Source organism: Rhinopithecus roxellana, chromosome 4, assembly GCF_007565055.1.
Source record: "Rhinopithecus roxellana isolate Shanxi Qingling chromosome 4, ASM756505v1, whole genome shotgun sequence".
Lineage (NCBI taxonomy): Eukaryota > Metazoa > Chordata > Mammalia > Primates > Cercopithecidae > Rhinopithecus > Rhinopithecus roxellana.
Genome location: NC_044552.1, coordinates 24,280,834 through 24,308,804, shown reverse-complemented (window position 1 = coordinate 24,308,804; position 27,971 = coordinate 24,280,834). Strand labels below are relative to the sequence as shown.

The 27,971-nt window shown below is 45.4% G+C and overlaps 1 protein-coding gene across 1 annotated transcript; it reads right to left on the bottom strand.

Annotated features, from left to right (window-relative positions):
* Positions 1-8,017: 8,017 nt before the first annotated feature.
* On the bottom strand, positions 8,018-26,416 carry LOC104666224 (mucin-22). Its single transcript, XM_010368257.1, has 5 exons — positions 26,347-26,416; positions 14,745-17,384; positions 13,080-14,684; positions 10,588-10,973; positions 8,018-8,332 (listed from the first exon to the last, which is right to left on the bottom strand). The coding sequence occupies exons 1-5, from the start codon at positions 26,414-26,416 to the stop codon at positions 8,018-8,020; spliced, it is 5,016 nt and encodes a 1,671-aa protein (XP_010366559.1).
* Between the last annotated feature and the right edge of the window lie 1,555 nt (positions 26,417-27,971).

Sequence of the window (27,971 nt, the reverse complement as noted above, 5' to 3'; positions counted from 1 at the left end):
TAGCCTCTCAAGTAGCTGTGATTACAGATGCATGCCGCCACAGTCAGCTAATTTTTGCATTTTTAGTAGAGATGGGGTTTCACTTTGTTGGTCAAGCTGGTCTCAAACTCCTGACCTCAGGTGATCCACCCACCTTGGCCTCCCAAAGTGCTGGGATTACAGGCGTGAGCCACCATGCCCGGTCCACCATGTTCTTAATCACTATAAAAAGAAGGCATGAATTACAAACATTGGTCCCAGCTGCCCCCTTGAAACTATTGCATGTTCCTAAACCCCTCCCCCAGAGAAATTCTGGAGCTTCCACAGAAGCAGCAAAGGTTCAGCCAGGTTAAGTTTAAAATAAAACAGATGCAATATTTATCAAAAGGGACATTCCATTAGAATGAGTAAGTTAGAAGCAGGTTCTCCAGGCAAAGCTGACTGGAAAGAGATCGTATTTTGATACATGTTTGGAGGGTCAGTTCTGACAAATGTGAAGGGACAGGACGCAGCGGCAAAGAACTTAGAACTTCTGCCTTGTTTACAAAATGAGAGATTAATTTACCTCAGTATGAGAAATGTTAGGATGCAAACAGTGGCATGCATACAAACAGAAAAATCGCAGAGACACAGAGTAATTTTGGAATTGTATTAGTCTAACCCAGGGAAAAAAAGAAAGGAGGAGTCCTATTTAGGAACTGCCTGAACTCCAGATTCTCTCTGCCTTGTCCTTTAATTTTAGCATGTCCTAATTCAGATCGCTTTCAGACGTCTAGACAAGTTGTCTGCTTTCTCTTTCTAGTTTTCATCTCCGATCTCCAGTTCCACTGCAGCTCTCCCCGCTGCCAAACTTATTGGCACTTAGCACATTTAACGTCTTTCCATGCGCTCCCCTGGATGGCGGGGACCTCGATCCTGGGAAGTACCTTTTCCAGGCTCCCTTGCCAGGAGGCTCCAGGCATATTTTACCTTCCTCCGGTGAAATGAACTCTCATGAGACTCAGTTCTGTGGCAGCAATGGCTGCAAGTGTGCACGGCTTCCTGGGGGAGGATTTTGTGGTGGTCTCCGCATTTCCCTGCCTCTGGCACATTGTGGGACTGTGGAGGAGTGGAGGAGCCTCAGCAGTTGCCTGCGCGTCCCTGTCTCCAGTGACAGCGGATCTCTCCTCTAGGTGGCAGTGAACCTGAACCTGAAAGCTGTTGGGTGTCATCCTGACTTTCACTCCTCCAGCTTTTCGAGTGGTTTTATAAGCACCTACTTCTTGTACTAAATCCTTTTATGCTTGAAATATCCAAAGTGGTTTCTGTTTTCATAAGTAAACTCTGGCTGTTACAGTATTTGGTATAACAAGAGGTTTCAGAAAATTGACCTTCAAAGGTGGGAATCTGGGATTGGTTCCCTGACCCATTAGGCTTGAGGGCAAGGGTGACCTCACACTAGTATAAAATGAAGTCTTGGTATTCTACAGCAAAAGATAGAAAAAGTGACTGAAGTTATCACCTGTGGTGGTGCCTGGAATAAAGCGATTGTTGAAGAGGAGGGCCGGGAGCCCAGGTGGTCGCTGTGACAGATCGTGAAGCTGGGAGTGTTGACTACCGGGACTGTGGGTGGCTGTACTGGGAGATTACAGGAAAAAAATGACCCCTGTGCTGCATCCTCAGTCAAGGCATTGCCAGGGAACACAGAGCTTTCTCTGAATATTCTAAAAGGCATGCTTATCTCTCAAAGCCGTAGGGTGAAGGGGTGGCCTGCCCCTCCACACTTGTGGGTGTTTCTCGTTAGGTGGAAACGAAAGACTTGAGAAAAGGAATAAAACACAAAGTGTAGAGAAAGAAAAGCCGGGCCCAGGGGACCGGCGCTCAGCTTACAGAGGACCCACGCCGGCACCGGCCTCTGAGTTCCCTTAGTATTTGTTGAGAATTATCTTAGTCATTAAAAGGATAAGGGAGTGGCTGGACAATAGGATTATTGTAGGGAGGAAATCGGCAGTAAGACATATGAAAAAATCCTTGTTATATGAATAAGTTCAAAGGAAAATGCTGTGCCTTGAGATGTATATGCGACATCTCCATAAACCTTTTAGCAGTATTGCTCCAGCAAGTCCCACCTTATTCCTAAAGGCGGTTTCTCCTCACTCAGTAAACAAGGCACACAATGGGTATTACCCGGAGATGTTCCATTGCCCAGGGAGGGGCAGGAGACAAATGTTTTTCTCTTTCTTGAGATTTAAGAGAATGGTGATGACCTTTAACCTCAAGCAGCCTTTAGGCACTTGTTTAACAAAGCACATTCTGCACAGCCCAAAATCCTTTTAACCTTAAATCACCTTCGCACATGTCTCTTGCAAGGACAAAGTTGAAGGTAAGGTCACAGATTAACAGCATCTCAAATACAGAACTAAATGGAGTCTTTTATGTCTACTTCCTTCTATATAGACATGGTAACAAGCTGATCTCTCTTTCTTTTCCCCACAGTAGGGACTACGTATGAAAAAACCAGACCCGCAGTTTGATTCTACAGATTAGAGAATTATATTCAATTTGCATTTATATCTTTGGCAGTCTCATGTGTGACATTTGGAATATTTGTTAAACGGAAGCCCAGAATTGGGGTAGAAACACCTGGGTAGATTTTGATGAGTCTGAAAAACTTTGAACCTCCGAATCACATGCAGCTTTCCTTGCCAGCAGAAGTAGCTCCTCCTCCCCTCTGTGAGGAAGTCACTTTCTCCGGCCTGAAGACCCTGTGGTGACGCCCTCACAGCACTCCCTTGGCAAGGGAATGCAGATTTTCCTCAGATCCTGTATTAGTTTCCTATTGCTGCGTGACAAATTACCACAAATTCAGGCTGAAGACAGCACAAGCATATTCTCTTGCAGATCTGGAGATCGGAAGTTTAAAATAGGTTTTACTGGGCTAAAGTCAAGGTGTCAGCTGGGCTGTGATCCTTCTGGAGGCTCTGGAGGAGAATCTGTTTACTCACCTTTTCCACCGCTAGAGGCTTCCAGCACTTCTTGGCTTGTGGCCCCTTCCTCTATCTTCGAAGCTTGCCTTGCAGCATCTTCAAATCTCTGACTCCCATCTCCCTCTTTTTTTTTTTTTTTTTGTTGAGACAGAGTCTCGCTCTGTCACCCAGACTAGAGTGCAGTGGCACAATCTTGGCTCACCGCAACTTCCATCTCCTGGGTTCAAGCCATTCTCCTGCCTCAGTCTTCCGAGTAGCTGGGATTACAGGTGCCCACCACTATACCCAGCTAAATTTTGTATTTTTATTAGAGATGGGGTTTCACTATATTGGCCAGGCTGGTCTCGAACTCCTGACCTCGTGATCTATCCACCTTGGCCTCCCAAAGTGCTGGGATTACGGGTATGAGCCACTGTGCCTGGCCTCTCATCTCCCTCTTATAAGGACCTTTGTGATCACATTGGGGCCACACAGATAATCCAGGATAATCTCCCCATTACAAGATCCTTAATACAATCATGCATGCAAAGTCCCTTTTACCTTATAAAGTAACATATTTCCAGGTTCTGGGAATTAAAACATGGATGTTTTTGAGAGTTTGTTATTCTGCCTACCATAGGCACTATTACAATGCCCCTTGTGGCCTCCAGCTCCATGCATCGAGTCAGATCTAGGGGCTGAGAGCAACTGCAGCTGACAGTGAGCAAGGAAAAACAGGGGCCTCAACTCTAAACACAAGAAACTGGACTCTGCCACAACCACGTGAGCTTGAAAGAGATGCCGGCCTCCAGATGAGGATGCAGCTCAACTAACATCTTTATTTTAACCTGTGAGACTGAGCAAAGGAGCCAGTCATGCTGGTCCCAGACCTGCCTCATAGAACTGTGGTCTGATAAATGGGTGTTGGTTTAAGCTGGTACATTTGTAGTAAGTTATCACTGATAGAAAACAAACAGATGGGTGAACTTAATGCATTTTCTAGATTCAATTATTAGCTCAAGTAGGTGTGAGTTGCCCTAACAGTCCTTTTGGTTGCTTGAAATGTGGACTTACTGGTGGCCTACACTAAATGAAGTTGAGATCCCAGTATTTCATTAGTATAATTGGAAGAAAAAAATCAAAAGACTTAGGAAGAGAGTTATGTTGAAATGGATTTAATATGTGCAACTTGCTCACCCACTCCTTCATTATCCTCCCAGAAGGTTCCATTGAAACTGTCTTCATCAAGGCATTAGAAAGGAGAGGACCAGCATCATTGAAAAGCTCTGTAGCAGCACTTTGCTAAATGTGATGGTGGATGATATGACCAGTGAAATGAGCTTCCTGATTTCAGTGGGCACGGTGGAATCTTCAGGAAATAGTAGGTGGGTGCTAGGGCTTTCCCTCTAGAGAAAAGACAGGCAGGATTATTGATGTGGGCATCACGACCAGAGCTATAATCAGGGATCTTTGCCCATGGCTAATTAATCATGGTGTTACTAGGAATGAAATGTATATTCAGCCCACTAAAATCTTACTTGATCTGCATAAGTGAAAACGTCTAGGTGGTTGAACAGAGAGCTGACTTGAGTTGCCACAGTGGAGAGTCTCAGATTCTCACCTAATTCCCAGACCCGAACCTGTTCACAGACCTAGAAATGAAGGCAAGGCAGCAAGATCCACCACCAGCACAAGGATGTGCCACGAATCTTCCTCCTAGCTTTTAAAAGGAATCTCAGCCATTTATCATCGTGACAGTGCAATGGGGAAAATGAAAACACCCAAACCTTTAGGGTAATATACAAGACATCATTGTGATCTACAAGTCAGGGTGGAGCTTATAGGGGTTAGAACACAAATGACGTGGCAGGGCGCGGTGGCTCACGCCTATAATCCTAGCACTTTGAGGGGCCAAGGCAGGTGGATCACTTGAGGTCAGGAATTTGAGACTAGCCTGACCAACAAGATGAAACCTTGTTTCTATCTTTCTACTAAAGATACGAAAATTAGCCAGGCATGGTGGCAGGTGCCTGTAGTCCCACCTACTCTAGAGGCTGAGACAGGAGAATCGCTTGAACCCGGGAGGCGGGAGGCGGAGGTTGCAGTGAGCCAAGATCACGCCACTGTATTCCAGCCTGGGCAATGGAGCAAGACTCCATCTCAAAAAAAAAGAAAGAAAAAGAACATAAATGACATCTTACTCCAAGTTCATCTCTAGGCTCCATCCACGCGTATTTCCCCACTTTCAAGTGGGAACCAAAGCAAGGCCATGAGGCTGCTTGAGACATTGCTGAATAGATCCAATGTTGCCTAAAATGTCTGTGGTACATTAGAAAGCTGTGTGGAGACACTGGGTAGCTAGTAGAAGACCCACAGCACAGATGCCCAGAGCTTTGGAGCAAAAGCATGCCCTCTTCCACATCCTGGCATCTGACTTGATCTTGGGTTCTCAGCATGCAAGAGTTCGTGAAACATGAGCTGCCCTTTATGAACTGGGTGTTGTCTGCACCACCACACTAGACTGGGCATACTTAGTAGAGCTCACCTCCTTGAATGGAAGTGGTGCCTGTGAATTTGGCCAAGTTAGGTCCTCAAGGTACAAGTAAGAGGCATGAGTAGGCAGCTGTAACTCCAATGGCATCTCTAGCTACATTCCTAACCTCTCCCTCCATAATCATAGTCACATGAAGGGTTTCCTATGTCTAGTTGACTGAGAAAGGAAAGATTTGGTTTCCTCTGGTGTGTGAGTGGTTCTGCCTGCTATTCTAACACCACAGAGAGTAGGCTGCTTTAGCATTACTGCCCCACTCAGGGCAGCCCTGCAGGACAGTGGGGAAGGAAAATCCTCCCAGTGATTTGAGTTGTAAAGAATGCATCTGGTTTGTTTACTTTGCCTGGACAAAGAGATGACCAGAGTTACGTTAACCCTGATCAATAGACAGTGGCTAACAGTTTGGCTAGATAACTCGGGGTGTGGAAAGATATAGTGAGTTGATGACAAGGAAGTCTGGGAAAGAGGAAGGTGGATGAGTCTCTTGGGAAGGGCACAGATGGTGAGAGTATGTGTGTCCCATGTGACTGTTCACCAATGGGCACTCACTGCAGAGGAAATCTTCCATGATCAGGTTGACCAGGATATCATAATATGCTGAGGAAAGAGCTTCAGAATATCTTTTTCATTTTTCAAATTGAGGCATAACTTACATACCATAAAGTGCACAGATCTCATGTGCACATTTTAATGAAGTTTTACATGTCTATACACCCTTGTAATCACCACCCAGATCATATACAGAACATTCTCAGCTTCCCCGTCTGTCCCTGCAAGCAGGCTTTCTCATGCTTTCTCTCGGTCAGCCTTTTCCCCCAAAGGCATCCTCAACTCTGACCTTTATTACAACAGGTTTATGTCACATGTTCTTGAACTGTATGTGAATGGAATTATACAGTAGGTACTTTTGTTTTGACTTCTTTTACTCAACATTGACTATGAGATTCATTAATGTTACTGCATGATTTCCTAGGGGTTTTTCACTACTGGGTAGCATTCTGCTGTATGAATATGTCACAATTTACTTACCCATTCTAATGTTAGTGGACTTTGGGGGTCAGTTTCCACCCTGCAGTGGTGTGAATGAAGCTGGCATGGTACATGTCTTTTGGTGGACACAGGCATTCATTTCTGCTGGATATTTACTCTCAGGAGTGGAAGTACCGAGTCACAGGGTATGTGTGTTTAATTTTAGCATTGCCAAACATTTTCCCAAGATAATTGTATCAATTTACAGTCCCACTAACAATGTGTGAGAGTTCCAGTTATTCAGTGTTCTTTCCAACACTTGGTATTTTAAATGCTAGTCTTTTAAATGCTAGTCATTGTGGTGTGTGTATGTAGTGATATCTTATTGCGGTTTTACATTCCACTTCTCTGATAAGCAGTGATATGGGGTACCTTTTCAAACATTCACCGGCTGTTTTGATAGCCTCTTTTGTTAACTATTTATCAAATATTTTGCCCATTTTAAAATTGCATCGTCTTTTTCTTATTGTAGTTCTTTCTGCATTCTGGATATGAGTCCTTTGTTAGTTATATGTGTTGCAATATCTTCTCCCATCTTTGACTTTCCTTTTATAGCTAAGAATATACCTCTTAAAGGTATATGCTGATACTTGGCTTTAATGAAGTCCACATCCTCACACTTCCCTTTAATAGCTAATGCTTTTTGTGTCTTGCTTAAGTATCTAAGTATCTTTGCCTACCTCAAGATCACCAAGATATTTGCTGAGGATTAAATGATGATCTTTTTTTTTTTTTTTTGAGACAGTCTTCCTCTGTTGCCCAGGCTGGAGTGCAGTGGCACTATCTTGGCTCACTGCAACCTCCACCTCCCAGATTCAACCGATTCTCCTGCCTCAGCATCCCAAGTAGCTAGGATTACAGGCACTCGCCACCACGCCCGGCTAATTTTTGTATTTTTTTAGTAGAGATGGGGTTTCACCATGTTGGCCAGGCTGGTCTCGAACTCCTGACCTCAAGTGATCCACCCACACTGGCCCCCCAAAATGCTGGGATTACAGGCATAAGCCACTGCACCCAGCCAAATGATGACATATTTAACGGCTCCTGGGATAGTGATTGGTACATAATAAGCACTCGAAAAAAAAAAACAAACTGAAAGAACAAACAGGAAAACAAATAAGCATATGGCCCTGATAGTACATTCATTATGTGTTTTTGTTTCTTAGACATGTCCTGGTAATATTTATAGCACCATGAGGAAACAGGGATGAGAAACGTTGACGCTGATGTGGCGGGAAATGGGAGAGAAGATGTCCTGAGGGTGGTCGTCGTGACTCCCCACAACAGAGGCGGAGACTCAGGAAAAACTCACAGAAGCTTTGACTCGAAGTCACCTCCAAGCCGGTCAAAGTCTCTGTGTCCTTTTGCTGTTTCTTTTCTTGACCTAGTCCATGTCCATCTCCACAGATCACATCCTGGGAACCTTCCGGTGCTCCATTTTAATTATTTCATTATCATTATTTTTTTCTCCTCAGTGACCCCGTCCCACCCATAATATGTTTTGATACCCAACCTATGGCCACAGCCATCTTGTCCTGCCATGGCCTTCTTGGTGGCTTCCTCTGTGATCCACTCCTCCATGTCCATAATGCCCGCTATGATTCACTCCGTAGCCATCTCCATGGATGTGGCTCAGTCCATGGCCCACTCCATGTCCAAAGCCACGTGTTCCTCCATGTCCCATTTCAAGTTCTCCTCCATGAACCAGAGCATTTCCCAGGCTGTGGAATGTCCCAGAGCCCAGGCCCAAGTCCAGGTCCAGACCAAGGCCATGGCTGTGGCCATGGGGGTAATAAACACAGTTCCTCAGGGGAAAGAAAAGGTCTCTCTAAAAGAAAACAATATGTATATTGATCAATGAAAATTAAGTGTCCTCTCCCTAATCACCATACATGCCTGTTTCACCGATGTCAGATTTTCACTTTTCCAAACCGCCTATTTTCTCTTCTCTTTACCACTATCCTTACTACGATCTCTGTCTCTGTCTCTCTTTCTCCTTGTTCTTCTACTCTTTCTCTGTCTGAGAAAATAAGCTTCCCTGTTACCTTATTAATGTATTCTCTTTATGTGACTACTCAGGCCCTTGTTCTGCAGATCCTAAGGTTATGTGTTTTTGGAATTTCAAGACAAAGGTAAATCCATACCCCTATGTGAAAGGCACAGAGACTCACTTGACAGACAGTCTTTCTCTTTGTTAGTCAACTAAGGAAGCTGAGGACAGGTATGTGGAATTGAGAGCCCTCGAAAGCTGTCTACACAGAGCCTTGAGATTATAGGCATGAACTCCAGAATCTAACCAGCCTGGGTTAGAGTCTTAGATCTGTCACTTACTACATGTGCTGGGGCAAATAGCTAAGATCATGGAGCTCCAGATCCCTCACTTATAAGATGAATATAATATGGCCACGGGATTGTAGACCAGATTAAATGACATCATGCATTTTAAACATTCAGCCTTGAGCCTAGCATGTAGTAAAAACTCAGTGTCCACTTTCGTTATTCTCTCTTGATCTTGCAAATTAAATAATAAAGTAATTTAGGGAGTAATTCTTAGATGATGGTATTTATTATGTAGCCCACATATGGAGAGAGGCTGAGAATTCTAAAATAAAGAACCTCAGCAAATTGACTATATTACCCAAACCTTTTGTGGCTTCTGTAAGTATTTTTTATTTGTCCATTTTTACCAGTGGTATGTTGTCCAACACTTAATAACAGGCTCTCCGAAGGAAAAGTGCTGATTTGCAGTGTTTGACAATTGCTGTGGTGTAACTATTTCCAATACAGCATATTTTAAGCTACCAGTGTCACTCCACTCAGCTCAGAATTGGGAAGAACTGCACAATCTCTTGTGGGCCAGGATGAGCCAGCTCCAGCACACCACTGATTTATACTCTGCTTCACTCCTCAAATGGGAACTTACCCACAGGATCACAAGAAAACAGGAAGAACATAAATAAATGTGAGATCAAGGTAAGAAAAATATGTATTCAAAGAACAATCAAGACTAGAGAGCAGAGATGGAGTGGGAGGCCAGAGGGTAACATTCACAGGCCGCACAAGGAATGGCAGAGTGCTGTGAGGACCAGAAATTTGTCATACATGAGACAATCAGAAGCCTGCATTTTGGATGGCTGAGCATTTTTATGTTTCTTTCTTTCCTTTCTCTATTTCTCTCTTTCTTTCCTTCTTTCTTTGGTCTTTCTTTCTTTCTTTCTTTCTTTCTTTCTTTCTTTCTTTCTTTCTTTCTTTCTTTCTTTCTTTCTTTTACTTCCTTCCTTCCTTCCTTCCTTCCTTCCTTCTTTCTTTCTTTCTTTCTTTTTTTGCTGCCTGCCTGCCTGCCTTCCTTCCTTCCTTCCTTCTTTCTTTTCTCCCTCTCTCCCTCTTTCTTCCTCTCTTTCTTCCTTTCTTTCTCTTTCTCTCTCCTTCCTTCCTTCCTTCCTTCCTTCCTTCCTTCCTTCCTTCCTTCTTCCTTCTTTCTTTCTCTCAAGACAGGGTCTTGCTCTGTCACCCAGGCTGGAGTGCAGTGGCGTGATCTCTGCTCACTGCAACCTCCGTCTCCCAGGTTCAAGCGATTCTCGTGCCTCAGCCTCCCAAGTAGCTGGGACTACAGGTACATGCCACCACTCTTGGCTAATTTCTGTATTTTTAGTAGGGACAAGTTTTACCATGTTGGCCAGGCTGGTCCCAAATGCCTGGACTCAAGTGATTTGTCCACCTTGGGCTTCCAAAGTGCTGGGATTACAGGCGTGAGACACTGCGCCCAGCTGCTTCTTGCTTTCTTTATGTTTATGTACTCCTTGTTCTCTCTCAGTATTTCCTTTGTTCTCTCAGTATTTCCCTTCACTTTGGCCCCAACTCCATCTTTTCCCTCCTCTTTTTCTACTTTGCTTCTCACTTTCTCTGACTTAAGGATTCTCTGTGATCCTTATATTAGGCTAGGTGATTCTTTCCTTCTGAGTGCACCAACTTATTCCCCTTTCTCATTCTGGATTTTTCCAAAGCACTGCTGACATGATTTCCCCCACCATTAAGACCTGCCTTCTCTCCAGGCTCCCCTATGAACCCACCCTGGGTACTCACCAGACAAAAACTCAGTCCTACTGACAATCCAACACCAGCCACGACTGCAGCCAGGGAAATGAGGATGATAGCCCAGGGCTGTAAATATCCACTTGGTTTGATCACATTTGTGGGCGTGTGGCTCATGCTAACTGTGTTTGTGCCCGTGGACACTAGGCCTGTTTCCTGGGAGGTGCTGCTAGTTGGCTCATGGGTGGATCCTGTGGTGGTCCTGTCGCCAGGGGCTGAGGTGGTAGATGATGCTCCCCTAGTAGATGTATCCAGGCCGGAGGTGTTTGGGACTATTCCTGGCACAATATGGCTGGCAGTAGAGGCCGTGGAGTCTATTCCAGAGGTCATGGTGACAGAGCTGGAAGCGGTGGGTCTGGTTCCAGTGGTCTTAGTGCCTACGAAACAGGTCACACAAGATGATGCATTTGTAGCAGAGATGATTAAAGAGGAATGGGGGTGCTTAGAGCAGAGGAGTGTGAATCTAACAAACCTGTGGTGGAGGTGGCTCAGGAGAGGGGTGATGGGGGAGGAGAGATGGTAGAAAGCGATTCTGCTATGGCCATGTCCCCGGAATGGAGGTGGGTGTCGTACAGAGAAGGAAGTAGAATGTGTCACCTGGTGGGGTTGGTGATGGAGGAGGCAGAAGGTTGAGGAAACGTGATCGTGATGGGTTCAGAAGTGGAAAATATATTTGACTTCGGAAGCTGCCACCCAAATAGAAGACAGCGGGCTGTTTAAAAGGAATGAATTAACAGCATTTGCAGTGTCCTGGATGAGACTGGAGACTATTATTCTAAGTGAAGTAACTCAGGAATGGAAAACCGAACATCGTATGTTCTCACTGATATGTGGGAGCTAAGCTTCGAAAATAGGAAGACACAAGAATGATGCAATGGACTTTGGGGACTTTGGAGGAAGAGTGGGGGGGGGGCAAGGGATAAAATACTTCAAATATAGTGCAGTGTATACTGCTCAGGTGATGGGTGCACCACAATCTCACAAATCACCACTAAAGAACTTACTCATGTAACCAAATACCACGTGTATCCCAATAACTTATGGAAAAAAATTAAAAATAAATAAATAAAATCAAATCAAATAAGTGGGCAGGCTGGTATACAAAGCGGCAGGCCCTGTTTCTCTTGTGACTATGATCACTAGGCGTAAGGAGGGAGGTGGAGGAGGAGATGACAGAATTGGATTCACTCACGGGCATGCCAGTGGCCGTGGCTGGGACAGAGGTGACATATCTACCACACTGTGGTGGCCAGCAAAGGTGGGGTGAGTGTTCCTGGGCAGATGTGGGAGGACCTGACCCAAGTGGAGAAGCTGCTCACAGGGACAGGAGAGGGGGGGCTCAGACAGGTGCGAGCGAGAATCAACACAGCAGAGGCGGTGATGGCAGCTTAGGTAGTGATGGATGTGCCTAGGTCAGAAGTGGTAAAAATAGGGTCACAAACAGCACCAGTGACCAGAATAATGGTGAGTGTGCTTAGAACCAAGAGGATAGAATCAGATGCAACTGGCTTGCTGATGACAAGTGCCAGAGAATGAACAAAGTTGTTTGGTCTCAGACTGGAGCAAAGGTTGTCAAACATTTTCTGTAAAGGTTCAGACAGCAAATACTTTAGGCTTTTGGGCCAGGCAGTCTCTGTTGCAAATACACTGAAAAGCGGAAAAGCAGCTGGAGACAAACAGTATATGAATGGGCATGACTATGTTCCAATAAAACTTTACAAAACCAGGTAACAGGTGAGACTTGACCCATGAAACGTGGTCTGCCAGCCTCTGGACTAGGGTCAATATATCGATAGAAGGTGGCAATGTTACAGACGGTGGGTTGAATAGAGATAATCTACTTGGCACCGAAGTGGGAGCATTTCACAAAACTGTGATGGGCCAGCAGAGTTGAGGCGGGCTTGCTGGAGGAAGATGTGACAGATATAATGCACTTGTGGTTTATTATATTTTGTGGTTCTGATTGCAATGGAAGTGGTGGGCAGTTAAAAAAAATAAATAAATAAAAAGGTGAGACCAGAGTAGAGGCAATTAGGATTCTAGAAGAGGAATTTTTTTTTTTTTTTTGAGATGGAGTCTCACTCTGTCGCCCAGGCTGGAGTGCAGTGGTGTGATCTCTGCTCATTGCAAGCTCTGCCTCCCGGATTCACACCATTCTCCTGCCTCAGCCTCCTGAGTAGCTGGGACTACAGGTGCCCACCACCACACCCGGCTAATTTTTTGTATTTTTAGTAGAGACACGCTTTCACCATGTTAGCCGGGATGGTCTCAATCTCCTGACCTCATGATTGGCTCGCCTCGGCCTCCCAATGTGCTGGGATTACAGGCATGAGCCCCTGTGCCCAGCCTAGAAGAGGAAATTATATCTAACTATGTGGTGGCTTGATTTGAACCAGGGCAGATATGATAGAAACAGGTGAACAGCTGGTGGTTGCCACTGGAGTTAAAATGTGTGGGCTCAAAGAAGACCTGGAGGTTAGTACCTGACACAGCTGTGTTGGTGATGGGCTGAATAGAAACGTCAGTGGCCTTGGTGGATACAAAAGTGGTGGCAGAGACAGTGATGGAGGCTGCAGTGGCCCCAGAAGCTGTGATAGAGACTGTGGTGGTCTCAGAGCCTGTGAGGGAAGTTGCAGTGGGCTCAAAGCTTGCAGTAGAAGCTATGATGGTCTCAGAGCCTATGATGAAGGCAGTGTTGGTCTTAGAGCCTGCACTGGAGGATGTGGAGGTCTCAGAACCTGTGGTACAGGCTGTGCTGATCTCAGAGCCTGCTGTGGAGGCCATGGTGGTCTCAGCGCCTTCAGTAGAGGTGGTGGTGGCATCAGAGCCTGCAGTAGAGGATGTGGTGGTCTCAGAGCCTATGGTAGAGACCATGGTAGTCTCATAGACTGTGGTAGATACTGTAGTCATCACAGAGCCTGTGGTAGAGGTCGTGGTGGTCTCAGAGCCTGTGGTAGAAACTGTAGTGGTCTCAGAGCCTTCAGTAGAGGTGGTGGTAGTCTCAGAGCCTGTGGTATAGACTGTTGTGATCTCAGAGCCTGCAGTAGAGGCTGTGGTGGTCCCAGGGCCTATGGTGGAGACTGTGGTGGTCTCCAAACCTGCAGGAGAGGCTGTGGTGGTCTCAGAGCCCATGGTAGAGACTGTGGTAGTCTCAGAGCCTTCAGTAGAGGTGATGGTAGTCTCAGAGCCTGTGGTATAGACTATTGTGGACTCAGAGCCTGCAGTAGTGACTGTGGTGGTCTCAGAACCTTCAGTAGGGGTGATGGTAGTCTCAGAGCCTGTGGTACAGACCATGGTGGTCTCCAAGCCTGTGGTGGAGACTGTAGTGGTCTCAGAGCCTTCAGTAGAGGCTGTGGTGGTCTCAGAGCCTGTGGTAGAATCTGTGGTGGTCTCAGAGCCTGCAGTAGAGGCCGTGGTGGTCTCAGAGCCCATAGTAGTGACTGTAGTGGCCTCAGAGCCTTCAGCAGAGACTGTGGTGGTCTCAGAGCCTGTGGTAGAAACTGTAGTGGTCTCAGAGCCTTCAGTAGAGGCTGTGGTGGTCTCAGAGCCTTCAGTAGAGGTGGTGGTTGTCTCAGAGCCTGCAGTAGAGGCTGTGGTGGTCTCAGAGCCTGTGTTATAGATTGTTGGGGTCTCAGAGCCTGTGGTAGTGACTGTAGTGGTCTCAGAGCCTTCAGTAGAGGCTGTGGTGGTCTCAGAGCCTGTGGTAGAGACTGTAGTGGCATCAGAGCCTTCAGTAGAGGTGATGGTGGTCTCAGAGCCTGCTGTAGAGGCTGGGATGGTCTCAAAGCCTGGAGTGGAGACTGTGGTGGTCTCAGAGTCTGTGGTAGAGGCTATGGTGGTCTCAGAGTTTTTGGTGAAGACTGTGGTCATTTTAGAGCTTGCAGTGGAGACCTTGGTGGTCTCAGAGCCTATGGTAGAGGCCATAATGGTCTCAGAGCCCATGGTGGATGCCATAGTGGTCTCAGAGCTTGTAGTAGAGGATGTGGTGGTCTCAGAGCCTGTAGTAGAGGTTGAGGTGGTCTCGGAGCCTTCAGTAGAGGCTGTGGTGGTCTCAGAGCCTGTGATGGAGACTGTAGTTATCTCAGAGCCTTCAGTAGAAGTGGTAGTGGTCTCTGAGCCAGTGATAGAAACTTTAGTGGTCTCAGAGCCTGTGATAGAGACTGTAGTCATCTCAGAGCTTTCAGTAGAAGTGGTAGTGGTCTCTGAGCCAGTCATAGAAACTTTAGTGGTCTCAGAGCCTGTGGTGGAGAGTGTAGTGTTCTCAGAGCCTTCAGTAGAGACTGTGGTGGTCTCAGAGCCTGTGGCAGATACTGTAGTAGTCTCAGAGCCTTCAGTAGAGGTGATGGTAGTCTCAGAGCCTGTGGTAGAGACCATGGTGGTCTCAAAGCCTGTGGTGGAGACTGTAGTGGTCTCAGAGCCTTCAGTAGAGGCTGTGGTGGTTTCAGAGCTTGTAGTAGAGGCCATGGTGGTCTCAAAATCTGCAGTCGATGCAGTGGTGTTCTCAGAATCTGCAGTAGAGACTGTGGTGGTCTCAGAGCCTGCAGTGGAGGCTGCAGTGGTCCCAGAACCTTCAGTAGAGGCTGTGGTGGTCTCAGCACCTGTGGTGGAGACTATAGTCATCTCAGAGCCTTCAATGGTAGTGACGGTGGTCTCCAAGCCTGTGGTTGAAACTGTAGTGGTCTCAGAGCCTGTGGTAGAGACTGTGGTGGTCTCAGAGCCTGTGGCAGAGACTGTCGTGGTCTCAGAGCCTTCAGTAGAGGCTGTGGTGGTCTCAGAGCCCGTGGTAGAATCTGTGGTGGTCTCAGAGCCCATGGTGGAGGCTGTGGTGGTCTCAGGGCTGGTATTAGAGTCTGTGGTGGTCCCAGAGCCTATGGTAGAGGCTGTGGTAGTCTGAGAGCCTTCAGCAGAGAATGTGATCATCTCAGAGCTTGCAGTGGAAACCTTGGTGGTCTCAGGGCCTATGGTAGAGGCCATAGTGGTCTCAGAGCCCATGGTGGATGTCATAGTGGTCTCAGAGCCTGTAGTAGAGGCTGTGGTTGTCTCAAACCCTGTAGTAGAGGCTGAGGTACTCTCAGAATCTTCAGTAGATGCTATGTTCGTTTCAGAATCTTTAGCAGAGGCTGCAGTGGTCTCAGAGCCTGCAATGGAGACTGTGGTCTCAGTGCCTGCGGCTGAGACTGTGGTGGTCTCAGAGCCCATGGTGGAGGCTGCAGTGGTCTCAGAATGTGCAGTAGAGGCTGTTGTGGTCTCAGAGTCTGCAGTAGAGGCTGTGGTAGTCTCAGAGCCTATGGTAGAGACTACAGTGGTCTCAAAGTTTATGGTGGATGCTATGGTTGTCTCAGAGCCCATGGTAGAGGCTGTGATGGTCTCTGAGCCTGCAGTGAAGACTGTGGTCATCTCAGAGCTTGCACTGGAGATCTTGGTGGTCTCAGAGCCTCTGGTAGAGGCTGCAGTGGTCTCAGAGCTCATGATGGATGCCATGGTGGTCTCAGAGCCTGTAGTAGAGGCTGCAGTGGTCTCAGAATCTGCAGTAGAGGCGGTGGTGGTCTCAGAGCCTGTGGTAGAAGCCATGGTGGTTCCAGAGCCTGAAGTTGAGACCATGGTGGTCTCAGAGCCTGAAGTAGAGGTTATGGTGGTCTCAGAGCCCATGGTGGAGACTGTGGTGGTCTCAGAGCCTGCAGTAGAAGTTGTGGTGGTCTCAGAGCCCATGGTGGAGACTGTGGTGATCTCAGAGCCTGCAGTAGAAGTTGTGGTGGTCTCAGAGCCCACGGTGGAGACTGTAGTGGTCTCAGAGCTTGCGGTAGAGTTTGTGGTGATCTCTGAGCCCATGGTGGAGACCATGGTGGTCTCAGCGCCTGTGGTAGAGACTGTAGTGGTCTCAGAGCCTTCAGTGAAGATGATGGTTGTCTCAGAGCCTGCACTAGAGACTGTGGTAGTCTCAGATCCTGCTGTGGAGGTGGTGGTGATCTCAGAACCTGAAATAGAGACTATAGTGGTCTGAGAGCCTGTGGGGATGGAGTTGGTGGTCTCAGAACCTGCTGTAGAGGCTGTAGTGGTCTCAGAGGCTTTAATAGGGACTTTAGTGGTCTCAGAGCCTGTGATAGAGGCTGTGGTGGTGTTAGAGCCTGCAGTGGAGGCCATAGTGGTCTCAGAGCTCATGCTGGATGCCGTGATCACCTTGGAGTCTGCAGTTGAGGTTGTGGTGGCCTCAGAGCCTGCCATGAAGGTGGAGGAGGTGGTCTCAGAACCTGCAGTAGATGCTGTGGTGGTTTCAGAGCCTGTGGTAGAGACTTTAGTGGCCTCAGAGCCTGCAGTGGACGTGGTGGTGGTCTCAGAGCCTGTGGTAGAGACTGTGGCAGTCTCAGAACTTGTGGTGGAGGCCATGGTGGTTTCAGAAGTTATGGTGGAGGCCATCGTTGTCTCAGCGCCTGCAGTGGAGGTTGTGCTGGAGGCCATGGTAGTCTCAAGGACTGTAGGAGAGGCTATAGTAGAGGATGTTGTGGTCTCAGAGACTGCGGTGGAGGCCATGATAGTTTCAGAGCCTGCAGTGGAGGCTGTGGTTGTGTCAGAGCCTGGGGTGAAGGTCCTAGTGGAGGCTATAGTAGTCCCTGAGTCTGTGGTGGAGGCCGTGTTGGTCTCAGAGCCTGTGGTAGAGTCTGTGGTGATCTTAGAGCCTGCAGTTAAGGCCATAGTAGAGGCCATGGTGGAGGCCGTGGTGGTCTCAGAGCCTGTGATGGAGGCTGTGGTGGTGTCAGAGCCTTTTGTGAAGTCTGTGGTATTCTCAGAGCCTGAGGTGGAGGACAAATAAAGTGGGGAATGGATTAAGGATGAATTTGTAGGTTTAGTATAGTATTACTTTAACATATACTCAGTACTGCTTGCTCATTTATTTATTCAGATATTGAGGGCTTAATATGTACTTGGTATTTTACTAAACTCTGGGCATACTCCTGTTAGCAAAAGAGATATGGGCTTATAATTTAGTAAAGAAGAGAGATACAAAATAAAAACATATAAATACACATTGGCTCAGGTGCTGTTAAAGAAAGCAGTGGTGCTGCTTTAGGTACTAGAGTCAGAAAAGGTCTCTCTGAGGACCTGACATATGAACTGAGACCTGAAGGATAAGAAGGCAGCCATTTGGGCCAGGCGCGGTGATTCGTGCCTGTAATCCCAGCACTTTGGGAGGTCGAGGCAGGTGGATCACCTGAGGTCGGGAATTCGATACCAGCCTGACCAACGTGGAAAAAACCCATCTCTACTAAAAATACAAAATTAGCCAGGCATGGTGGCACATGCCTGTAATCCCAGCTACTCAGGAGGCTGAGGCAGGATAATCGCTTGAACCCAGGAGGCGGAGGTTGCAGTGAGCCAAGATTGCGCCATCGCACTCCAGCCTGCGCAACAAGACCAAAACTCCATATCAAAAACAAACAAACAAACAAACAAACAAACAAAAGTCAGTCTCGGGGAGGTAAAGTCTTCCAGTTTTTGCTTGTCTAGAAAAGCCTTCATTTCATCTTCATACTGAAAATATTTTTACTCCGTGTAATTCTAGGTTGAGAGAGTATGTTTTGTTTCAGTATTTTAGTGATGTTGCTTCTTGAGCTTCTGGTTGTCACAGTTTCTCACAGGAAGTCAGTTATCAGGCTTGTCTTTGCTCCTCTCTATATAATGTGTCTTTTCTTTTCTAGCTGGTTCTAGGATTTCCCATTTATCACTGATTTTTAGTTATTTGATTACATTGTACTTTGGTATGATTTTTTAAAGTTTATTTTGCTTGATATTTGTTGAGTTCTTGGGATCTGTGAGTTTATAGTTTTCATCAAATTTAATTTTTTCAGCTACCATTTCTTTAAACATTTTTTCGGTTCCTTTCCTGGAACTTCAATTACACTTATTGTAGACAAAATATTGTCTCACAAAATCACGGGTATTCTATTCATTTATTTTCAGCCCATACTCCCTCCACCCCATACTCCCTCTCACCCTCACAAGATTCTGACAACACATGCCAGGCTGCCACTCTGTGGAGAAGTCTACTTCACCCAATTTAGTTTCTTTTCTTTCTTTCTTTCTTTTTTCTTTCTTTTTTTTTTTTTTTTTTTTTGAGATGGAGTCTTGCTCAGTCACCCAGGCTGGAGTGCAGTGGTGCGATCTCAGCTCACTGCAACCTCCGCCTCCTGGGCTCAAGGGATTCTCCTTCCTCAGCCTCCTGAGTAGCTGGAAATACAGGCGTGCACCACTACGCCTGGCTAATTTTTGTATTTTTAGTAAAAACAGACTTTCACCATGTTGGCCAGGCTGGCCTCTAACTCCTGACCTCAGGTGATCTGCCCACTTCAGCCTCCCAAAGTGCTGGGATTACAGGTGTGAGCCACCGCACCTGGCCCCAGTTTAGTTTCTTATATCCTTCTCTGGGCCACTGCTGTCTCCCCTCCTGTCCAACCCTGATATCTGCTTTCTTCTGCTTCACCTGATGATCTGTGGCTTAATCATTCAGAAAGGGAAGAGAAAGTAGAAAACAAAACTGATTTATGTTTTTAAAAAATCACACTCAGCATGCTGTGTGAAAACTGGCATGTGGGAGGGCAAGAGTGATAACAGAAAATTGGTTAAGAGTAGTAATTATTGCTTGGACTAGGATGGTAGCAGGGGAGATACATTTCAGTGGATGAATACAAGCTATGTTTTGAAATTAGAAAAGTAGAACCAATAGGAAGTGTTGAAAGGCTGCTTGTGGTGGATGACAGGAAAGGAAGTCAAGAACAACTTCTGGCTTTGGGGCTTACACAGAGAGTTGGAAATTTGTTTTATTTATCTGAACGAATAGGGATGAAGTGGAGGTTGGAAATATTAGAGATTTTGAACTTTTTGTGCCCATTAGATATCCAGGAGACTGTTGGCAGTTAGAAACCTGCGCTTACTTCTCAGAGGAGAAATCAAAACAAAAGATATAAAACTGGAAGTCATTTAAATATACATGGTATTTAAAGCCTTGAGGCGGACTGAGATCATTTGTCTGGGAGAGCATAGTTGGAGAAGAGGGCGCTAGACCAAGCTCTGGCTGCTGCGTCATTCCGGTAGAGGAGGAGAGGCGAATGAATGAGACTGAGAAGGAGCATCCAGTAAGGTAGAAGGAAAACTCTAAAAAGTGAATCAAGGAAGTCAAGAGAATAGAGAGGCTCTAGAAAAATATGGTAGTTAGCTGAATTGATTTTTGCAGAGAGATCAAGTAAGATATGGCCTGGGCCACGTCCACTGGATTCAGAGACAATATGGAAGTGAGTGTTTAGTTTATTGAAAACAGATTTTCATGATGGGATAGCCCCCAACTGGAATGAATAAAAGTATAAATAAGTATATATGGAGGCTTACGGATTTCACAGAAGAATAAAAAGTAGAGAAATAACAAAAGACATACCTCCACAAGGACAAACGATGGAGAGATGACAACAGCAGAGGAGATAAATTTTTTTTTAAACATAATAGCAGAAGGATGAGTGGTAACTCTCCAAAGAGAAAGCTTCAACATACAGGCCTCCACTGGGGGTGAGAGTAAGTCAGCTACTGGTAAATTATTAATTCTGTGGAATCCTGGAAAGATTCAGGAGTTGCAGCCAGGTTCCTCTGAAGATTTGGGTGTGGCATGTGACTAAATACAGGAAAGATGGTTGAAATACAATGTAGCTAGGGACTGTCTCTCAGCTCCAGATCCCTCCTTCCACTCAAGGAGTTGGATGACTACACCTCTCTCCCTTATAACAGCTTAGGATTTTATCTCTGGAGATATTGAAACCAAAGAAATTCTAGACCAGTGATCTCAGGCACTGCTGAGGGCAGAAGTGAGAGGTTTTACTGAAACTATGCAATTAAGGAAATGCTTACACCCTGAACTGTAAAGCCCTCATTACCTCTTCCCTTACTCAGCTTCCAGCACTTCAGCAGCTATGCTAGTGTGCTCTAGACAGGATCTGGAGAATTCTTCTTGTGGAAAGAAATTAGACAACACTAGATACTGAAATTTCAAGGATCTTCCCAATCAAAACTGCCACGTCTCTGCTAAGTTACCCTAAAGCTAAGTTCACCAGCTGACAGGCCCTACCCCTGCACACAAAGCTTCCAGGCATCATGTTGTTGCCTCACTTTCAAATGCAAAGGACATTCTGGGATTACCAGATATTTGAGGAAAATCTCTAGCTTGAAATATAGAGACCAAAACAAATATCCCTATGAAGCAAAGTCAGAGAGAACTGAGACAGTGCAAATAGCAAAACCAACTTCAAATGTCCTCAGCAATATAAGAGAAAGTATAGCACCACAAGGTCAGTAATCTAAATGATATTCAGCTAACTACCACATTTTTCTAGAGCCTCTCTATTCTCTTGACTTCCTTGATTCACTTTTTAGAGTTTTCTTTCTACCTCACTGGATGCTCCTTCGTGGGAAGGAGTGAAAACAAACAAACAACAACAACAAACAAATAAAAGATGCCATTTTAAAAATGATTGTAGACAAAAAAAAGATCTCTTTGAAATTTTTAAAAAAACCCTCAACATTCACTAGAAGGATTTGAAGACTTTAGAAGCTGAGGAAATCTCCCCAAAAGAAAAATAAAATGACAGAATTGGAAGACAGAGGAAGAAATGTAAGAAAATTAGAGTGTCAGTCCAGGAGGTCAGACATCCAAATCATAAGATTTTTCAGAAAGACAGAACAGAGCAAATGGATAAGAGGCAATTATCAAAGAAAAAAAAAGCAAGAAAATTTTCCAGAACTGACTGATATAACTTTGTACTGTACAAGTTCCTAACATAATGAAAGAAGAATCCATACTATGGCACCCTATCATGAAATTTTAGAACAGTAGTTTTAAAAATCTGAAATCATCCAGAAGAAAAAAAAAATGGGTCTCTTACAAGAGGTCAATAAACTAAATGATATCAGTCTTCACAATATAGAATCTAGAAACAGTGGATCAATGCCTTCAAAATCCTGAGGAAAAATCGTATCCATTCTAGAATTCTATAACCAGTTAAACTATGAGTCAAATGTGAGGGTGGAATAAGACATTTTCAGACATATAAGGTCTATGGACAGCTAGGCCCATTTTTCTCTTCTTCCTGGGCACATGGCTAAGTTACATTTCTCAACCTCTCTTGTAGCTAGGTAGGGCTACATGTGTAAGCCCTAGTCAGAGGCCCCTAAAAGGAAGGAATACATATTAATTTCCATTTCATTTCTTTAAGAGTAAATACCTATTCCTTGATTTCTGCTTGTATATATATTTTTATTTTCTGTATATTATCATGTTTTCACATCTTAACAAACTTTTCTAGCTAGGGAGAGATAGCACCTTCCAGGCTAGCCAATTCTTAGAAGTAGCAAAGGCCCCAGCCAGGAGCATGAGCTGATATGCAAACTAACCATTCCAGAGCCATAGCTCCTCTATCTGGCCCATATACTCCAGGAAACAATATTTATCTGCCTTAGTCATTCCAAAGCCGAGTACCAGGCAACTAGGTAGTAATCAGCTATATAGCTCAAAGAACACAGGAATTATTCAAACCAGCCAATCCTAAACTGTTTGCTCTGCCTTTCCTTGCCTTTCCCACAGAAACCCCAATAAAAGGAAAGACCTAAATAAACCTTTCCTTCACTCCTGTCTTCTGCCTCCTGACTACCTTGGTATCTTTCTCAGGTGGTCCGGCATGGCAGTGCCATGCCTCCTGTCTCTAGGGCCTGTGAGCCTCTCCTCTTGTGGCTGCACCTTGACTGACTGTATCATAAAATAATACAAAATACTGTTCTTCTGCCCTCTTCTTGGGCTGAAATGATGATGACACTGGAAACCATATGTTGAAGATGGAACAGTCATATTCACCCAGGATCCCTGAATGACTGCATGGAGGAGAGCTCCCACCATCCTATAATACTTATCTTAGGACTGGTACAAGGGAGAAAAATAAACTTGTTTATTTTTCAAAGTCACTTTCGGGATCTCCTTGTTACAGCAGCTTAGCATTACCCTAACATTGCATAAGGTTTTAAAATAATTTCCCACCATAAACTCTCTCTCAAGAAGCTTCTAGAGAAAGTGCTGCCCTGAGATGGAAAAATAAATCCAGAAAAAAGATAAGAATTTACAAGGGAAAAAAGGGAATTTCCAGAACGTTGCTGAATACAAATTGCAGGACAAGAGACCTAGCAAGCAACCAATACTGGTTGGACAGAGGCTTCCAAATGGGATTGCTCAAGGGAAAAAAGTGAAACTGATAGATTTCCTCATGTGTATTGAAAAGGCAGGGATAATTCTGGTAGAGGTTTGGGGATGAATTAATGGTATATATGAAGAAAACTATGGAAATTTTTAAAATGAGGCTATTGTTAATATCTAGCAAAACAAAAATTACAAGAATGGATGGTCATCACAATGCAATTATATGATCCAGTTATAAATGTTACTAGAGGTAACATTTATAGTTATACTGTAAACACTAAATGCAAATTTAACACCAAAAATTTGGTACAATCATCTGGGGAGAATTGTGAGCAGGAATGTGAGACGTAAGTGTTCAGAGGGAGTAGTCTAACCTAAATCTTCCTTTTCATTAGAAGGAAGACAATAAATCATTCCTGAAGCAGGGAAAAAAAAAAACCTCAACCAACAAAGAAGTAATGGTAGTAAGAGAATTTATGACTGGGTGCAATGGCTCAGGCCTGCAATCCCAGTGCTTTGGAAAGCTGAGGTGAGAGGATTCCTTGAGCCCAGGACTACCAGGCTGCAGTGAGCTATGATGGTGTCACTGCACTCCAGCCTGGGTGACAGAGCGAGACCCTGTCTCTAAATAAATAGATAAATGCAGTATGAAGGTAAATGCCAACAGGAACCCTGGGAAGCAGGACTCAGAGTAAGAGGCAGTTGGGGAAAGGGAGTCAGGGGCTGAAGTTTCATGAGAAGCCTTGTAGGACTACAAGTTTTTCTTTTTCAGAACTACTTACATGCACTACCTAATATAATAAAATAAAATCAACAAGTGAATGGGAAGTGAGAAGTGACACAGCAAATGTGGGGAAGGCCTTCAAGAATGGAGGTGAGGGGCTGGGTGTGGTGGATCACACCTGTAATCCCAGCACTTTGGAAGGATGAGGCAGGTAGACTGCCTGAGCTCAGGAGTTCAAGACCAGCCTGGGCAACACAGTGAAACCCCATCTCTACTAAAGTACAAAAAATTAGCTGGCCATGGCTGTGTGCGCCTGTAGTCCCAGCTACTCGGAAGGCTGAGGCAGGAGAATCGCTTGAACCCGGGAGAAGGTTGCAGTGAGCCAAGATTGCACCACTGCACTCTAGCCTGTGTGACAGAGCGAGACTCCATCTCCAAAAAAAAAAAAAAAGAATGGGGGTGAGGAAGGAGAGTGGAGGGAGAGGCAGTGGCTGAGGAGTGATGCAGGGACGTTAGGATGGACATCATTCAAACAGTGTTTGGTCTAGGGATCTCCGGGGTCACACTGTCTGAGGAACCCACGCCATCCCACCAAGCCTACTGAATCAAAATCTTGCTTGGTGGGGTGTCAGGACCTGGAAACCCAAGTTTTTAATCATCTCCTTGGATGATACTTGTGCATACAGAACTGAGCTTGCTTGGATGCTGATGAAAAGGACTCAAGAAAGGTAAAGTGAGATGGGAGGGAAAGGAGAAATGCACTGAGCAAAGCCCCTGAGACGGCAGGAGGATGAGAAGGCACCCAGCGTTCAAATGGAGGAGTTGGTCCTTGCTAATCCAATGTAATGGGGCTACAGGAGAGACAGTGGGTCACTTTATAGACCTAGTGGTGGGAAAAGAGGAAGTGTCTGTCAGCACTTGCATGCTTGTTCCCTTTTGTAAGGGAATATTATTTAAGTCTATGTTTTACAGTAGACCAAGAGTTCCACGGGGGCCAAGACCATGGCATTTCCCACTCCATTCCTCACCGTGGCCTAGCACGCAGCAGTGCCTGGCCCAGAGGAGGAGCTCTATACATGTTTGTTGAATGACTACATGAATGACAGTTTCTTCTGAGGTAAGGGGACTCTTGCTTAAAATCAGACAGATAGGACTGGAGTTTGGGATTAGGACAGGTGACGGGTGGATCTGGAAGGCATGGGTAGGTAGAGAACAGTTGAAACATTCAGGATGAAGGCAACAGGAAAGGGAAGAAAAAGAAGTGCTGAAGCGGGTGAGGGAGCGAATCCAGAGTAGGGTGCAGGAAATAGATGCATACTGAGGAAGAAGGGGGAAGCACCCTAAATCCTCCACATCACCCAACCTAGACCTTCTCTTTCAGCCACACCTCCCGCTTCTTGAAGTGCTATCCTACAGTAAAGGCAATGGAATGGATAAGCTGATCAACCTGATGTCTTATAATTAGGGAAGATACATTGATGTAAGAAATCAAAGACAGGAGTGAACGGAACTTTCTCAGACGGTCCGTTGGAATCACACGGAGCCCAGTTCACTTCTCCCCTGGGCTATTTCCTTTCACAGCCACCTCTGATCCAATGCCAGAGCCAACCCCTCAGTGGCTGACCTCCAATTTGTTCCTACCAAGGAAATTCTCAGGAGATTAGACATGGATTTGGAATCAGGCAGCATCCAAAGAAGGATTGAAGCAAAAAAAAAAAAAAAAAAGTAGATGTTGGCATAGATGCAGTGATCAGGGAACACTTCTACACTGCTGGTGGGAATGTAAACTAGTATAGTCACTATGGAAAACAGTGTGGAGATTTCTTAAAGAACTAAAAGTAGAGCTACCATTTGATCCAGCAATCCCACTACTGGGTATCTACCCAGAGGAAAAGAAGTCATTATACAAAAAAGATACTTGCACACACATGTTTATAGCAGCACAATTCACAATTGCAAAGTCATGGAACCCAAATGCCCATCAATCAATGGGTGGATAAAGAAACCGGCATATATATATAAAGGAATACTACTCAGCCATAAAAAGGAATGAATTAATGGCATTTGCAGCGACCTGGATGACATTGGAGACTATAATTCTAAGTGAAGTAACTCAGGAAAGGAAAACTAAACATCGTATGTTCTCACTGATATGTGGGAGCTAAGCTATGAGGACTCAAAGGCATATGAATGATACAATGGACTTTGGGCATTAGGGAGGAAGGACGGGGGAGGGACGAGAGATGAAATACTACCAATAGGGTGGGTGCAATGTATACTGCTCAGTGATGGGTGAACCAAAATTTCACAAATCACTACTAAAGAACTTACTCATGTAAGCAATTATCACCTGTACCCCGATAACCTATGGAAAAAAAACAAAGAAGGATTGAAGGATTTTTACTTGACTTTAGACTGAGATCCTGGTTTTAATTTGGAATTAAGAATGCTATTGGAACTAGAATTTTCCAGTTAAAAACAAAATTTTATCCAAGATACAAAGGAAAGTAAAAGTCTCACCCCCACCTCATTTCCCCAGCACTGCCCCCCTCCCCCCCGCCCCACAACTTGTGCTCACAGTCACAGCTGGGGGAGACTAATACGGATTTGCTTCTAAGATAGCATCAGAGTCATGGTCAATGGAATTGGGATCAGTACTGGCTTTTGCAGAAATGGGCAAAAAAAAAAAAAAAAATCATCATTGTTTCTGGAAGAAGAGTCATGCCTAGACAGGGGATCCCCCATCTCCTTCAGGCTTTATGTGGCCTCCATGCCCCTCTCCTTCCTTAACTGCTAAGTAACTTACTGGGTCCCAGAAGTCCAAAGAGAAGCAGCCACAGGAACCAGAAGGCAGGAGAAATGTTTCCTCTTCTCATCTCTAAATGATGCACATAGAAGTTGTCATTTAGATGCCTGGGTTCCAAAGGAAGAATAGGTCAAAGAGGCGGAGAGACAAGGGGCAAATCCCCTGGGCCTTGATAGAAAATAAAGTTGCACAAAAAGACCCAAAGGCCAGCCACTGCCAAGGTAAGCCTTGTAGGCAGGTGGGATGGTTGCAGGGAGCCCCCAAATTGCTCCACAGTTTGGCTTCTTGTTTTTCTTCTTTTTTCCTCGCAAGCATATCTGTGGCATTTATAGCTGATACTAAGTAGGAGAGGCCAGAGCTTTGGGTCCTCCCTCCCCAGGGAGGGGCATCTCTGCACTGTGCTTTCTGCAGGGCCATTTGGAGAAATGTACCCTACAGGAATCAAGGCGGAGGAGAGAGCCGAATCAGTAAGACCAGAGGGCGCACACATGAGGAGGGGCAGGGAGAGAGGCAGAATGAGGGGATCAAACTTGTTGGAGTGGAAGGGACCCACCCTTTGAACCAGAGCTGACCTGAAACCTGTTTTCCCTGGGTATGCCTCATTTTCAAAGCAGGAGGCCTTTGTAGAAGAAAGAAGGAGGAAAGGAAAAGGAAACAAGTGGATGGTAAAGGTCAATAGCAGTCTATCTGGGGGACACTGGGGATTTGGAGGGTGAGAAGAGCATCAGGACACACGCCCAGTTTTCTCCAGAGTGCTCCTTCCCAGCTGCAGAGCAGCACGTGGCTGTGTGAGTGACACACTCCATTCCCCGTGAGCTCTCCAAGGGTGGGGAAACTGGACATTGAGTGAGTCTCACTTCTAGTATCAAGCGGAAGTGAGTAGGGAAGAGGATGGGGCACGGAACTGCCCATTTCCCTGAGTTGATCTTTGGCAATGGCTCTTAAGCATACGGCAGGGACCCTAACTCACCTGGGTCCCTATTTCTAGGCTCACAACTAGCAGTTGATTGAAACTGACCCCGTGTGACTCAGATATGAAAGGAAAAATGTAGTTTGACTTGCTATAACTCACCCATCTCAGTTTTCGAACTCTTTTCCACCAATGGCAGGGAAGGCTGGGGTTGGAAATGAGGATATGGGTTTAAGCTTGCCAAATATTGGTGATTAAATTTCATTTTCTTTTAAAAGTGTCTCTTTTGGAGGACATATTTTATGGTTCTGAGTACATGAAAGTCAAGTACAGGGAAAAATCAACTGATGATAATTGAAGTCAAAATACTGGCTACCTCTGGGGTGGCGCTGATGGGGAGGAGGCAGGGGAGGCTTCTGGGGTGAAGCCTTGACACATCTTGATCTGGAAAGTGGGTAGGTGAGTGTATGCATGTATTAAGATTCAACAATTGGCCAGGCACGGTGGCTCATGCCTGTAATCTCAACACCTTGAGAGGCCGAGGTGGGAGGATTGTGTGAGCCCAGGAGTTCAAGACCAGCCTGGACAACATAGCAAGACCCTGTCTCTATTTATTTAAAATAGATACGTTAAATAAGTAAATAAAATTCAACAACTTGAGCACTTATGTGTCCACTCTGCACATTTTACTGCATATATTTTAAGCCTCAATTTA